The sequence below is a fragment of the Aptenodytes forsteri genome, unplaced genomic scaffold, assembly GCF_000699145.1.
Source record: "Aptenodytes forsteri isolate BGI_AS27 unplaced genomic scaffold, ASM69914v1 Scaffold122, whole genome shotgun sequence".
In the NCBI taxonomy this organism is placed as follows: Eukaryota; Metazoa; Chordata; class Aves; order Sphenisciformes; family Spheniscidae; genus Aptenodytes; species Aptenodytes forsteri.
The window spans coordinates 231,908-247,468 of record NW_008794009.1 but is presented as its reverse complement, the minus strand read 5'-3'; the positions used below and the strand labels follow the sequence as shown (position 1 = coordinate 247,468).

The 15,561-nt window shown below is 39.3% G+C and overlaps 1 protein-coding gene across 1 annotated transcript in view; it reads right to left on the bottom strand.

Moving 5' to 3' along the window:
* IGF2R (insulin like growth factor 2 receptor) overlaps nt 1-15,561 on the bottom strand; it is a 57,383-nt gene that overhangs the window by 7,853 nt on the left and 33,969 nt on the right. Inside the window, exons 27-41 of the mRNA XM_019474827.1 lie at nt 14,137-14,343; nt 13,622-13,752; nt 12,811-12,908; nt 11,821-11,957; nt 11,001-11,191; nt 10,209-10,335; nt 9,704-9,826; nt 8,424-8,686; nt 6,526-6,738; nt 5,455-5,604; nt 4,179-4,340; nt 3,449-3,656; nt 2,904-3,050; nt 2,085-2,319; nt 955-1,091 (exon numbers count right to left, since the gene is read on the bottom strand). Of these exons, the coding sequence (XP_019330372.1) occupies nt 955-1,091; nt 2,085-2,319; nt 2,904-3,050; nt 3,449-3,656; nt 4,179-4,340; nt 5,455-5,604; nt 6,526-6,738; nt 8,424-8,686; nt 9,704-9,826; nt 10,209-10,335; nt 11,001-11,191; nt 11,821-11,957; nt 12,811-12,908; nt 13,622-13,752; nt 14,137-14,343 (2,529 nt within the window). The remainder of the gene's footprint in view (nt 1-954; nt 1,092-2,084; nt 2,320-2,903; nt 3,051-3,448; nt 3,657-4,178; nt 4,341-5,454; nt 5,605-6,525; nt 6,739-8,423; nt 8,687-9,703; nt 9,827-10,208; nt 10,336-11,000; nt 11,192-11,820; nt 11,958-12,810; nt 12,909-13,621; nt 13,753-14,136; nt 14,344-15,561) is intronic.

Below are 15,561 nucleotides of genomic sequence, written 5' to 3'. Positions count from 1 at the left end.
TAAGAGTAAATGAAGACATCCATTTATAAATTAATTCAGGCAATAAACACATGCAATACAGCCCATTGCTTTTGTAGGTGGATGGAAAATTTCCAAAAATCACTCCTCAAACACCTTTGTATTTACATCGTACCATGTGTTCCGGTCACCATTATGGCCACAACGAACGTTTACATTTAAGACATCATTTTTTTAAAACATAAGAGTAAATGAAGACATCCATTTATAAATTAATTCAGGCAATAAACACATGCAATACACCCCATTGCTTTTGTAGCTGGATGGAAAATTTCCCTCAATTTCATAAACTCAGCAGCAATTTAAAAAATATTTTTTAAACTGAAAAATTGAGTAAGGTTGAGGGGGTTTTTTATTCCTTTTCTTAAAAGTGAAGCCAATTAGTCATCTTTCACATGTTGCTTTAATTGAAGAAGTTACTGGACATAGAACAAGTCTTTCAAAACGGGATGAACAAAAATAATTCCCCCTCCCACAATTATAGAATCACAGACTGGTTGAGGCTGGAAGGGACCTCTGGAGGTCATCTGGTCCAAACTCCTTGCTCAAGCAGGGTCACCTGGAGCTGGCTGCCCAGGACCATATCCAGATGGCTTTTGACTATCTCCAAGGTAGGAGACTCCACAACCTCTTTGAGCAACCTGTGCCAGTGCTCAGTCACCCTCACTGTACAAAAAGTGTTTCTTGACGTTCAGATGGACAATTCCCTTCTTACAGCTTTAATGACAACACTGTTTATTTGCTTCAATGTTTTCTCATGGTTTAACCACCACTTTTAAGTTTGAGTAGTAGCATTTACTGGTTTTGTTTTTAAACAGAAGATTCACTGGTAAAGATATTTCAAAATAAAGGCTTCACCATAATTTAACAACCACTATAGCTAGGTTGTAAGATTTAACCATCTCTAGCTCTCTACAGGAACAAAAGTAACTCTACCTGTCACATTCAGCTTCTGTGTATGAACAAGTCCAAGAACTTGAACGTCACCATTGTTGCTTTTCCTGCAAATACTGGCTCTTTCAGGGCAGCCTGTGGGTCCCTCATGTACCCTCTGACAGAGATTCACATAGTACCTATAGAGAACACGGTAGACAAAACTTCTTTAGAATTAATTTAGGCTAAACTGAAAAAGTGAGATATAAACTTTAGAATCCTCATGGGAAGCTAGCCAGGTTGAAAGAAATTAAATACTCTAACTAGCTGACAGGTAAAGCATGTACTAGGGTTTAGAAGGTTACTTCTAACCATCATTTTCAAGTAAATGACTCTGTGCAAAAAAATTGATCATTTACCAGATTAGTTCACTAGTTAATTTTGACCTAGGTCAAAACTAGAAATTGGAAATGAGTCAAGAAATGCCCAAAAGTTTTTTCAGCTATAAAGGTTATAGTACTGTCCGAAATTCAGCGTCTCTTCGGAGCTATACCAGTTAAGTTTTATTAGAACAGAGAAACTAGTAGCAAGGCAGTGAATGAAACAGTTTTGTTACCCCATAGTTTATCATAAGTTTAGAATTAGATGCTCTCATCCTTGCCAGTTCATTTCTATTTGCTAACTGGAGGGGGGAGGCTGGAGAGGTTGATGACTTCCTGCCATTCATATTTTCCTCTAAGTTGATTCTTAGAGGAATGGGGGGAGGAAGGCCCTACTCAAGTGTGTAACTTTTTGTCTAAAGTTTGAGTCAAAAGATGGCAACTAAGTCATTAAGATTTTTGTTCAACATGATTAAGAATCAAAAAAATTGCATTTAAACTACAAAATGACTTTGTTAAGATAACAGTTTAAATAGAAAGCCTTTAAAAAGCTTTTAGTTTAGACTTATTCATCGTTTAAAAAGGGTTAGCAATAGAGGGAAGGGGTGAGGATGAAGACAGTAATTATTCGCCCTCTTCAGATAAAATGGGTTCCTTTCTGTTTTTTTGTCTATATGCAGTGTTAAGCATTTTAAGACACTGTCAGCAGTTTAAACAGACTCTGAACAGGGACCAAAGAGAAGTACTATGCCACATTACAATTTCAACTGTATCGATTAGCAAGCTGCTCCCTGGGAGTTGCTCATTACTCACGAGTTCCCATTGTGGAAAAAGATCCATGATCCCGTCAGGGAAGAGAGCATTCTCAAGTCATAAGTTCTGTGTTTTTGGACAAACTTGCACTCCATCTTCTTGGGAGGACAAACAGCTTGAGTCTTCCATTCAAACGTCACAGCACAGCCAAGTGTCTCACTCAGAAGGTGTGGTCTCCCAACACCAGCATTTTCATCACATGTGAAGATAATGGTAGATTCCCTTCTTGCAGTTGCTATAAGGGGGAAGGTGGGGGGGTGGGGAAGGAAAAAAATACTTTGCAAGAGACTTTCATGCATGTAGGGATTTTAGTGTAGCAATTTTGTGGTATCAACAACAATTTTAATCAGGTATTGTTTCATATAGCAAAGAGGCACAAATGCTTTACCTAGCAACTTTATTCCCTAGGTTAGCTTTCATGCTTTTTAGGAAGTAGTGTTCCTTCCAAAATGACTGATCTCCATCAAAGCAGAGTCATCACTTATGACTTGAACACTCATGATCTAAATGCATGAACTTCCTAGGTTAGAGTTTATATTTTTTTTAAAGTAGTGTTCCTTCCAAAATGACTGATCTCCAAAGCAGAGTCATCACTTATGACTTGAACACTCATGATCTAAATGCATGAACTTTTTATTTCAAAAGTATTTCGCTCACTCACTTGAGTAGAGTCAGGTTTGTCCCATAAATTCCTTGTCTTGCCCACTCCTATCCCTTTACTTCCACCGTATTGCACCAGAGGTCTTTTGCCCAGCCTGATAATGGCTAACTCCCTGTGTTAGCTCAGATCCTTGCACATGAAGTATAGGAAGTTCTTACCATTACCACAAAATCCCCACTTTCCATCTCCCTGGTAGTTTTCAGTTGTAGCACACCATGGCCTATTCTTTTCTTCTGTAATACATTCCTCATAGGTCTTCCCTTTGTACTTGAAGGGGAACACACAAAGCTCTCCCTTTTCAGTCACTGAGAAGGAAAGGTATATCCTCTTAATAACATGCAGTAGAATATCAGGTATATCCATATTCAGGACCATATCCAAAGCCTATACTTAAATACTAAAGAAAAGTCAGAGGCAGACAACAGAAATACTGCAACATTGAGTCTAAACCCAATTAGAAAACTAGGATGTAGTGTACGATTAGCTACAATCATCCCTACAGAAAACTTGCACTCTCTCTTCTAGCAGATATATGTTGATGTTGCAGATTAGTATAGTGCATGTGATTTAACGAAACTACACGTTTCTATTGCCATATGCAAAATCCACGTTGCTTCCCTCCTATTGCAACAAAACCTCGCATTTTAAGGATAAAAAAAGCTGACAAGTTTTTACATAAAGAATGGGTCTGCTTCAATCTCACCTGGAGGGCACCGATCACCTCCTGTATACTGCAAGATGACCGTTTCATCCTGGTGGCTATAGTCCATTTTCATTTCCTTTATGTTTCCAAAAGATGACGCACCACTTTCAGATGTCAGACACACTGCCCCATTTTTGCATTTTCCCTGCGGCAAATCTGCTGCCTTACTGCATACGCCAACATGGTAACTGTTGGATCCAGAAAATACCTGTGTGGACATCCAGAAGCATCACAAACAAGGCTGCCTCAGAGCCTGCAGTCAATGCTTAAAAAGAACCACCCGAGTGCTTTACGAAACCAAGTCTCACGCAGTACTTGCATAATGCAGGAGGAAAATAAGATAACCAATTTTGCAAGTCTGGCCTTCCTTAATATGGCAAAACTGCAGATAAAGTACACCCACAGGACCAAGGATACAGTCTGTTCAGCAGACTTGTTTTCATGTTCAGGATTCTGCCACAGGTGACGATTTCTCCTTCCTTTCCCCATCAGTATATCCATGAATTTCCCTCTCAAAAACATTAAAAACCTAATATTATTCCCTCTAATATTATTTGTTTGGCCTCTGACAGAGGGGATATCAACACTGACCACCACAGCTGCAGCACATGCTTCAGTCTCCTCTCACACCTCAGGATGCTTAAAAGATGCCCCTGCTTCAGTTTTAAAATGTTGATAGCAATGGGCAATTTAAAAAAAAAAAAAAAGTCACACCACCAGAAGGCATTACCTCAAATGATCTTCCAGAAAGGCTGGTCAGGTTAAAAGTATAGTGTAGCTGTTCATCAGTCACAGAGCAGCCTAAAGTTTTCACTTTATCAGGACACACAACCGGAGTTTCCCACTCAAACACAAAAATGCAGTCAAGTTTCCTTATCATCTTTGGCTTCTCCTGTTACCAAAGAACACAGCAAGATACATTAGGTTTAATTTTTGGAGAGTCTGTTGTTCTTTCTGCATTCCTGCCTCCTCCCCCAACAGTTAACCTCAGTTATTACCGAGGCTAGACTTTACTGACTGTAGGGCAAACACCATGCCTTCATTATCACAACCAGTACCAAAAAACCTACAAGTGAAGTACATTCTACCTAGCTCCAGCAAACAATCAAAGCAGTAATTGAAGTACACAAGCTTTCTTATTAATTAGGGAAGAGATTTTGATGTTCAGCTTAGTTGCAAGCATCAACAAAAGTGAGAGAGAGCTGTGTTTCTCCATGGTAGAGAACATTAAGAAAGTTCACTGAGTTAAGGTTTAGAAAGAATGCTTTTTCCTTTGTCATATTTTAAATAAAAATATGAGTATGGCCTCTGTAATATTCAGAGCTGCCTAGAGTTTCAGCTCATGCTCCATGTTGATGGAAAATGGTTCCACTGAGTATCTTCAACAAGCTCTAGTTCATCAAACATTATACCTAAGTGCTTCTCTATAGTTTGTTAAAGCATTCAAAAAATTAAAGAAGTGTTAGATTCACACCACCATGCAAGCTCAATTTAGTGTTCAGCTGTCAGCACAAAATAAAAACATAAGTATCTAAATGCAAATTTTTAAAGCTGTGTATGATTATGGAAAGGTTTACAACATAGGGGAAACGTTTCACAGTAATAGCTTTACGAACAGTTATGCTGGTTCTTGTGTTAGCTTGCGGTACAAGCTTTTGGACCCAGACAAGGTGCAACACAGCATTAAGTTCAACGCCAGCAGTAAGTTATCGCTACATTACTTCAGTGAATCTGATCCTTGAAACCATCAGAACCTGCTACTCTCAAGCCTAAAGTTCATGCACTCTATGAAATTTTGCCTGGTTAAGAATACAAATACTAAGTATTTAAGTACTAAGTATTTAAGTAGTTAAGAATACAAATACTAAGTATATTCCTTGTTGAAATAAGGCCATCCTTACATGCTAGAAACAAATCCTTGATTTAGTTTTAAACAAAGCTAACACTGGTTACTACCCACTTCCCATTGCACTCCAATATCAACATAAGTTTAATAGATGTCTTACCAGACTAGTTCCTTGGCTGCAGTGAAATACAATAAGAGAAGTATAGTTCAATTTGTTGTTTATCTGACAAGGAGTAGTGCTGTTGTAAGTGATGTAAACTTCATTTACTGCCTCATTTAACTTGGGAGGTTCAGTAACACGACCAATATCCTACACAAGCAAAGATATGTATTAAGAGACGTATGGGACACACCTAGATTTCAGATCAGCCCAGAGATTCAGATCAATTCAGGTTCATCTGTTTGGTTTACATGGGAGCACAACTATTGCACTTTTGAAAACTGCATTCTATACTCAAAGAACAGTTGTTATATTTCAATCCTAACAAAACACAAGTTGAGCCACTCAAAACACTCTTTGATTAAGCTTGACAAAAGCCAGGGAGGTTCTGCATCTTACAGGTAGATTCTTCTTTAAATCATTGTGCCAAAATACCAACACATCACTTAAAAATAGGTCCCTAGATCAATGTGGAAGTTCATGGAAAACAATCTCAACTTTTTATGTGCATCTTCTACAGCTCACAAACGAGACCTCGAAACAGACAAGTTAACCAATATTCTGTCACAGGCTTGCTATTCATGCAGCTGTCAGAGTTCTTTCAAGTTAACCAATATTCTGTCACAGGCTTGTCAGAGTTCTTACATGAAAGTACTAAATGCATTTTGGAGCATGCTAGGACATACCCTGCTTCATATTGCAACAGGCTATCATGGGATCAAGCACGCCATTTCTGTGCCACAGAATGGCAGACTAAGAGGCATTCTGCTTCCCAGTCTCCATATTTGGTACAAGGCACTATATGAAAAAATTCTCTGTAGTAATTTTTCATATTTGTCACAGTATGGAATCTTCCAACACTCAAAAAAAACCACTGGGGTTCAGGATAGGAAAATATTTCTTCGCAGGGAAAAGCAATAAAAGGGAATTTTGCAGGGTAGATTTAAATTTTGTATTCCATTTCTATAACCCATTGTCAAGCCTCTGGTTCAAATCGGGTCTCTAGGCAGGGACACTGTTTTAAACTAGCAGGGAAATGCATGTTTCCATGATTCCAGGCATAGTACTTACTATTGGTGATTCATTAACAGGAACCATGCAAACAGCTGCTCCAGGTGGGCAATTGACATCTTTGATAGGATTGAGAGGCTCACAAATGTTGATGTAGAAGTCTGGAGAAACATCTGTTACATCTTCATTCACAAATGCCTCATAATACCCAGTGCGATGGATCAGAGGAGACAGGTCAATAACGGAACTGCCATTCAATACTGAGCACTTCACCTACAAGAAAGTACATTTTATTGCTCTTATTCTTTTATTACTTGCTTTGATTTATTGACAAACATCCTGTCCTTCATAGGGCCAGAAGTGTGGCTGCATTTAAAAGCTTCAAATTTGATTTAAGTAAAGCAGCATTTGTTACAATTTTTGTTTGTCTATAGATACTAAGCACCTACAAGCTGCATATGAAAAACCTCAATCATTTAAACATTCTTATGGAATAGAGTCCATATCAGAACAATACCAAGACATAAAGCTCTGGCATGCATACTCCAGCATACATAGTCACTATGTCTTCATTTGATCAGTAGATCCTACAGTTCCTTTCTCTCCCCATCTCCCACACATCATTGGACCATCTCCAATAAACAAGCTTGGTTATAACAATGTAAAGTTATTGTATTGCAAGTTGATGGCTTGAGCACTGCGTTTCCTCAGAACCTATTTCATGAATTCTTAAAGTGCATAAGCTTACTGACAGCCTACCTGGAATTTGGGAAGTCTATTCTTGTTTAGCTATTACATAAGGAGAACTAACAAAATTACCATTTAATTTCAGTACAAATAATCATCATTGCTACCTAGTTATCACCACGCTGAAATAACTAGGGTCACTGTGGATACACTGTGAAAAGTGATCAGAAATGCACAAATGATCACTGAACAGAGTTAACAGGCTAGAAAACACAATGTTTTTAGACACTGTTGATTTGTATTGCAGCACAGTACATACTAGTGAAGAGGAAACTAGAGCTATGTGTACCAGAACTCTTACAAAAGAAGGAGGGGACATGTGACAGTTCCTGTCAGGGAAAGAAAAATTGGAAAAAGTTTTTCCTAGATGGAAGTGAGAGCTATAGTAGCATTGAGACAATGATGATGAGGAAAAACAACTTGTCACAGAGAATGATGGTCACACTGGAAGTAATCAAGGCAGTGAAATGAACGATTAGGCAGATTCACAAAAGGTAACGTTCAGGTGTTAAGAAAAGATCTGAATTCACCCTATAGCTCATTTAGCTTTCTATTCCTATTGCTGGCTTTTACTCTGTGCACCCACTACTGGTAACAATTTAACTAGCTAAAATTAACTAAAGTAAGACTAGCTCAAAGTATTGTCTGGAACACCAGTTCATCTAGAGTTGACCAAATCACATTATTACAGCATGTGTTATACAGCAGAGGCAGATGCTAAATTCATGCTATCGAGGTTTATCAGTTTTTACACTGAGCAAACTGATCATACACTTGCCTGGCCTCTAGTCACTTGCTTAGAAACAAAGACTATCCCCAGGCACAGAGATGTCATCCATCCTCAACTCAGCCTAAGCTCTGTTGGCCTGCTGCATTGGAGGATCTTAACCATCGATTCCCAAGAAGATGCCCTATGGCTTCCATTTGAGCTGTACAGAAAAGCAGCTAAGTAGGTTCCACAGAGGGGTTATTGTGAAGCATTAAAAGTTTTAACTTGGCTCACCATGCGGACCAGAAGTTTGCCAAGTATTGTTCATCCCTGCTGAAAAAGTCAGTAAGAAAAGTATTTGAGAACTTCTATATGAACTTGGGTTCTGTACCACAGGAAGAGACCTTTCCCTCAAAGAATTTAAAACATACACTGGTATTATGCCTACCCCCCACCCCCGAAATTTAGTCCCACAAGTGTTTCCTGTAGAAGTAATTCTTACCTCTTCCTCACAAGCCAAGGAAGTATGCCAGGAGAAGTAACTAGTACATGTCTGCTCGTCAAAAGACAGAAAAACAGGCCGGCTGTCATCTCCAACGTCAGACTTGCATACAAAGCTAAAATAGCTTTTATGCTTCAGTTCAGGGTCTGCAGGGCAAGGATCTCCACCTTCATAGACAAGCTTTAACACCTGATCTTCATAAGTTAAAGTTTTACTCAGTTTTCCAGCGTTAATTGGTTTTGGACCACCAGTAATGCAGACAGCTAAAGTAAAAAAGAAAAATGAACAAAACAGATCAAGTCTGATGTAACTGCCCTTCAAAATTGCCCCTTACAACATGAACAGCAGGAAACTTAACACTTTAGTCTCACTTTAATTTTCCTATGAAAGACAGGCTTTTTCACACCATCCAGAGTTGCCATTAAACTGAGCTGAACTGCACTGAAAAAAAGACCAAATATTGTCTTTAATACTTCATTAACCAGCAGAATGTACTGCATCTATACACGTTTAAGCAATCAGAGCACAGTGTTTGGTTACCACTTCTCTGAAAACCAAGAGATTAACACAAAACGTCAGCCAGATTATATATAATTTCATTAAGATGCCTCTTAAAAACCAAATCAATCCAGTATTCTAACTACACAAAAATAATTTTTAATTCACAAGCGATACTCCTATTTTAGCATTTAAGATGCTTAAATATTATTTCATATTCAGTTTGACAGAAGAGCTGGCAATTCAACCTGCTAGTAAGCAGCTTAAAATACAAGTTAACTTCTACTGATGTTTCAGAAGCATCCAAAACAGAACAGAAAGCTAGAAAGAGGGTTGGCAAGGGTTTGAAGTGCAGACACAAGGCTCGGTGCAGATGCATTACAGCAAGACATCACCATAGAGCAATCTTTGTGCTCAGCTCACTCTAGCTGGAAGCTCGTAACTTCTTCCTTTTCACAACAGCCAAGAGGTGCAGTAGATGCATCTACACTCCCGCCCTCACATCCAAAAGAATACCCACCCATTCAGACCTAAAGGGATTGGACTAGAAGTGAGCCCATGTAAGTTTAGGAATGGAGTTCGATAGGAATACATCGCTTCATTTCCTAAAACAGTTTTAGGATCTTTTCCTAGCCAATTCAGCCACACAGCTGTTCTCTTCACTCCTTCCACATTTGCAGTAAAACCTGCCCCTCACATTTTACTGTAAACTTGAGCATAAGTATTTCCTTTGGGTACTCTGTAGTCAGTGATTACAGTATCAGAGGGGATAAGATGCTTACCAGCTCCATTAGCACATGAACTTTTAGCTTCAGCGCAAACGTTCAACTCAATTTTTCTGTTGTGTGAATCACTGATGGTATAGCCAGACTCTCGCTTTAGCGATGTCAAATCAAAGAGGTGGCCTGTAGGCAGATCAGGGAATAACTTAATCTTTTTTTCAGATTCAAAATCAAGACATTTCTTTGTATTAAAAGCTTTCAGTAACTTAATTTAGTAGGAAGGTCAACCAGCCTCTACTTGCCTGCTAGCTTAGAAAGGCAAACCGTTACCAATTCATATTAATAATTAAAGGTAAAACTAGTTTCAGAACTACAGACTATTTATGTTCCAAGGCACATTGCAGTACCTTACAAGATATTTCTACCCACCAATAAGCTTGTTAGTCACTATCCAGAGGATACATCACACTGCCCTTTTCTAATGCAGCTCCTCAAGAACACAAACGTAGTAGTGCCGCTTCCAGCGGCCTCTTCCACATACAAAATCCTGAGGCCTCCTCCTTACCTGTTGCAGGATTGGTTACCCGGCAGTCATTTTGCACATTGCTTTTAAGAGGACACGCAGCAGCGGTGAACCATAAGAAGGTATATTCACAATCTTCAATGGCCGTTATAAGTTCTGGCTTCGATTCCTAAACATGAAACAGTAGAGAAACAGTATCACTGTGTAGAGATACTACTAAGATTTCATGCCATGGGGTTATCCCTGAAGCCTGTAGCTGAGCTCAATTCAAATGCCAGTCCTAGGACTTAACAGACCATCGTGATCCAATGAATTAACCCAAGGACAGAATATTTAACTGTGACTATTTCAAATACACAACAGCACAGAATCGTTATCAGGAGCAATAAAATTGATGAGAGGAGAGCTAAAGGCAGCCTAGCTGGGCAACAGAAAATCCAAAAGGGCAGGGTAAGACATCTCACCAAATAGAAGAGTACTTAATGGCAAGGCATACAGATGTGCAAGAGTTAGGAACTACACAGCCAATAGCATTATTTACTACTTGAAACACTTCCCAACCTGCAATACCTTCATCTTCAAATTGTCTGTTTGTGTCTTGAAGCTATTACAGATGATAAAATCTGTGCTAGCAGACTGTACAAAAAGATCTCTTAAAAACTGCTCAGCATCTAAAGTTCAAGTACCTATAAGCCACTCTGCTTACAAAACTGGCTCCCATCCAACTACAGATGATTAGGGAATGGATAAGAACTGCTCACCATTCTCCACACACATACAGTGGTATGAACAATTCGTGAAAACATAAAACCCTGCCAGAAGGAGCCGACTTACAATTTTGCTTTCATCACACTTGAGGCGCAATATTGTCGTTTTCTTGCGAATTTTATCTGGACACTGCTCCCCGTTAATGTATTTCAGAATAGAAATACCATTTTCCCACCGGGGACCATCAGCCACTTCCCCAAGACTCGTACATTTTGCACCCTCCATGAGGGAGGCAGCAGCATCAGAAGGGCAGGAACCTATACAGATGAACAAAAACTGTGTTATTACTCCAAATGTTATTAAGGCTTACTTGCCTGGAATGGAACTCCACTACTCTACTTTCAGGTATGTCATGGCTGATCTATCTCCAAGCCACTGTCCAAACCATACTCATTGGGGCATTTTTTTCCCCAAAATCACAAGTAGCAGCAACCACCCCACTTCACTCAAGGTCGTGCAGAAAGTAGTGGCAGCTACTACTGGGGAAGCAGACTACTACACAGAGTGAAAGCCTAGAGTCTGTTACCTGGTCTTGCACTGCACAAAATGTGGAGTCAGTCAAATTATGCCATAGAGAAAATTCTGAAGTTAACATCTTGCGCCAAAAGATTATTTTTATCTTTAAGATCTATAGCAAACTTTGGATAAGGACGGAAGAGCTAGAGTGCTTAAGTTATCAAGAGAAGATACAAGCTGCTAATGAATCTCATCTGCCAAGCAGATAGAAATCAAGCCCACAATCTACCCTTCCCTCTGGTGCCGAAATTACACCACTGTCTCCACATACTTTGCTTTATGATATTTTTCACTCTGAACAACCAGCAGTACTGTCCTACCACTTGCCTCCCCTAGCTACAGCGAGAATATATTTTTATTTTGCTCTTACGTGCAGCACCATATGGTACTAAGGGCTTGCAGACATTAATATAGTATTTCTGTGCAGAAGCAGATAGAGCAATTGCCTCCCAATTCTCTCTATGCCGTGTCAGAGATGAAAAGTCATAGAAGTTTCCTTCATCATCCCTGTAAGAAAGACAAAGGATTCAAATTAAGAGGCATTTAAAAAAAAAAAAAAGAAGTAATTGTAAGTTACAAGTCTTAAGTTACTACAATAACTTTTAACCTAATAACTCTATAAGCAGAGTATCATGCTGGAAAAGAAATCTGCACCAGACTCATTGCTCCCTATAAACCACAAATTCAGTACAGAGATATATCACTGCACCAGCCATCCCCACAGTAACTGTCCATGTGCAGACAGCCCTCGGCCAATGCAAGAGTAATTCTGACTTTTCATTGAAGCATGCAGGCTTTCAGTGCACGGCAAGCACAAATGCACAGTTACAGTGGATTGTTTTACCTTAGGGTAGAAACCTATCATGATGCCAGATGTTAAAACTCTGGGCCAATTATTAGCCACATTTGACCCCACTTAACAAATCTTAATGAGCTAATACTTGGTTGTGACAGAAATAGATGACATTTTTCCTGGAGCTTTGTTTGGTGGAAGTTCCAAACAGACAGCAGTTGTATTCTTGTTTAAATTAGCTATAGTTAAATAACAACTAGACACTTGTAACAACCTAACTTACTCAGAGTTCAACCATCAATAACTGCATACCCAACAGTTCACTTTGATACTAAGCTTATTCCCCAGAAGCTCAAAGAAAGTATTTTTCTTCAGTGAAATTAGTTTTAGGAAGTACAAATGGCAAAAGTCACTTAAAATACAACACATTGGCATTGAATGCCACATTAGCTGGTTACTAAGTCAAAACACAATAGCTAAAGTGGCAGTATTGCACTGAGTTGCAATAAGGCTGTATTTGTTTCTGTCATCATACAGCTCCATTTTAAGTTTGTGGAAACAACTTACTTGTAGGAACACTCAGTAGATTTAACAGGTGGGCAAGCATACTGAGTATGCCATTCAAACATGTAGGTGCAGTCTGGAGTTTCCTTCAAAAACACAGGCTGAAATAACAAAATACAAAAGGAATTTACTTTCTTATTTAGACACTCTGAAGCTACCAAAATGTCTCAGTCTTGCTTCAAGAAGATCCAGGAACTTGTATTTACACATTATCTTAGAGCCACACTATGCCTCTGACCAGCTGAAAGCATGGCTTCTCTCAAACCTGAGTTTGTCCACACGCACACTTCTGATAAAAGGGCAGCCATTAGGAACTTCTACCTCCTCTATGAAATAAGGGGAAGAGCAAAAGTAACTCTAGGCACCATTGTTTAAGAACAGGAAGGAAAGCACAAGCAGAGAGAGATACTAAAAGCAAGTAACCAGCTTATTTTGGCCTGGCCATGTAATACCTGCTTTCCTGAGGATTCACCCTCCTACCTTTTATTTCTTACAAAGAAATGGCTGTTATTTCTGGGAGAACATCCCTTCCCAACATCTCCAAGAGCTTTGCTAATGGCAGGCATCCCTTAAAGGAACAACATGCCCTGACTTCCTGGGGCACGACAAAGGTACCTTCCATAAATAGGAAATGCAAAACATTCCTCATTTTTTATTACCTCACAGGACCTTTCAGTCTCCTGCCTAATCTGTAAATGATTAGGCAGTCCTTGAAGGAAGCTAGTTCATGTTCTTCACCTTACCCTTCCACACATTAAGAAGAGGGCAATTCTGGAAGACAGTACACACAGGAAGCATATGTTTTGAAACTAACCTCAGATGTAGTCTTGTCACAATAGAATAGTATGGCAGTTGATCGTTCGTATATTTTATGACATTTTTCTCCATTGGTGTAATTAATCATTATTAAACCATTTTTGAAAGTCAGTTTTTCTGTAAGCAAGCCTAGAAGCAAAGAGTTGAGAAAAGTAAACAGCTAATCCAGTAAATACACAACTGCAGTAATGCCTCTGGCAACAGGGTTACATAGACAGCAGTAACATGCACAATAAAGTACTGACAGAAAGACCTCAACTTTCTTCTAAAACTTGTGACCTAGTTATTGAATGAGTACTACTCCAGTACAGTAGGGCTGAGCTCATTCCTAATTGTGTGTCAAGATAACTATATACATGACATTTTATTTGCACATGAAACAAAAGTGGCAGGGTGCTTTATCTCATAAGATGTACAAGATTGGCAAGAACCCCTCTTGTATCACATAGTAGCTTCAGTTACACCCTGGTTAATCTCCCCATTCTCTAAGTTCCTTCCAATCAAGTGCTATACCTGCTACTTTTCTGAAAGTATTGTCCATCTTCTTTACTTGACACGATGACACACTGTGAGCCTCTGGTTTGCAAGGTTCTGATATTTCTCCACAAACTCTGAAGTAGTAGTCATACTCATCCGTACTCACTTTTATGTCTTTATTGGAAAGTGGCTTCAGATTATAAACATGACCATACCTTGGATCTTTCACCTGGCAATCCTCTCCTTTGAAGAAAAGTTAAGAATTTAAAATACAATTTAATATCTATGAGCCATGCCAAATACACTTAGGACAATTTAGGCTTACTGGCACAAATAAGACCACAAAAATGAGTAGCTGGCACTTTAGGGCAGTGACACTGAAGAACCATTTCAGTCCAGCTAAGCAGCTCCTTCCGGGAAGTCACCAATATCTAGAACTATGAGACTAAGCTTGGAACATTGGAACATAATGGAACATTTCTTTTCTAACTGCCACTTAAATCAAGATGCAAAAGTCACACTGTAGTTCAAAAACTACCTCAAAGTGGCCTTGCAGGTTCTTCCTTCAGCCACGCTGAAGGTTAAGTACAGAACGAGAGACACTAAGTCCAACACTTGCTTAATTATCTGGAAAGAACAGCGAGGTCACAAGGCCAAAGCAAAAGTTGTCCTAGATGTCAGTCTTCTATCTTCTTTTAACAGCTGTGAAGTTTGCTGAGTTAGGAAATAATTGATCACAGGAAATGTTAGCTACAGCTTACCGGTCTACCACGATGTATACAGAAAAGGTTCGGGAAAATTCTAGTTTCGTGAGTCTAGTCAGCTGATACACATCAGTAACTTTGCTGCTGATCAAGTCCTCAGTTTTAAAGTGACCCTTTGCTCAATATTCTGAAGCTTTTAAAAAAACCATCAGATTGTATTACATGATGATTATGCTCTCCACAATCATCCAACAAGTTGCTACAAAGTTGAAGACATCACATCAGTTTCCCTCCCTTCAAAACCACAACTCTTGTCACCAGTGTCCTGCACAGTAATTACAAGCTACTGCTCTGTAGCACACACATTCCTCTTATGCCACATGAGATCACTGGCAGTTTCAATAATGTCTGGGACTGTTGCGACAGATCCTTCACAGGAAGTCTGGATGTTTTATAAGGCATTATCTACAAGTTGCAAAACAAAGCCTGCAAGGGCAGAGAAGATACCTGCACACTCAACTTCCCATCTAAAAGCCAACCGGGTACCAGAACTAGAACCTGTGATTCCTTCTTGCATGTCCTGGAGTCAACTGTAAACTCTGATACTCTCCCCGCTGGTCTCTCCACGATTGTCTAATGAGGGTCAAGTTTACAGTATAGCTTCCAGTCTTCAGTGGGGGACAGGGAATGACTTGCCAGGCATAGGATCAACTGTGTTCTCATGAAACCTGACGCTTTTTTAAAATTTACAAGACAC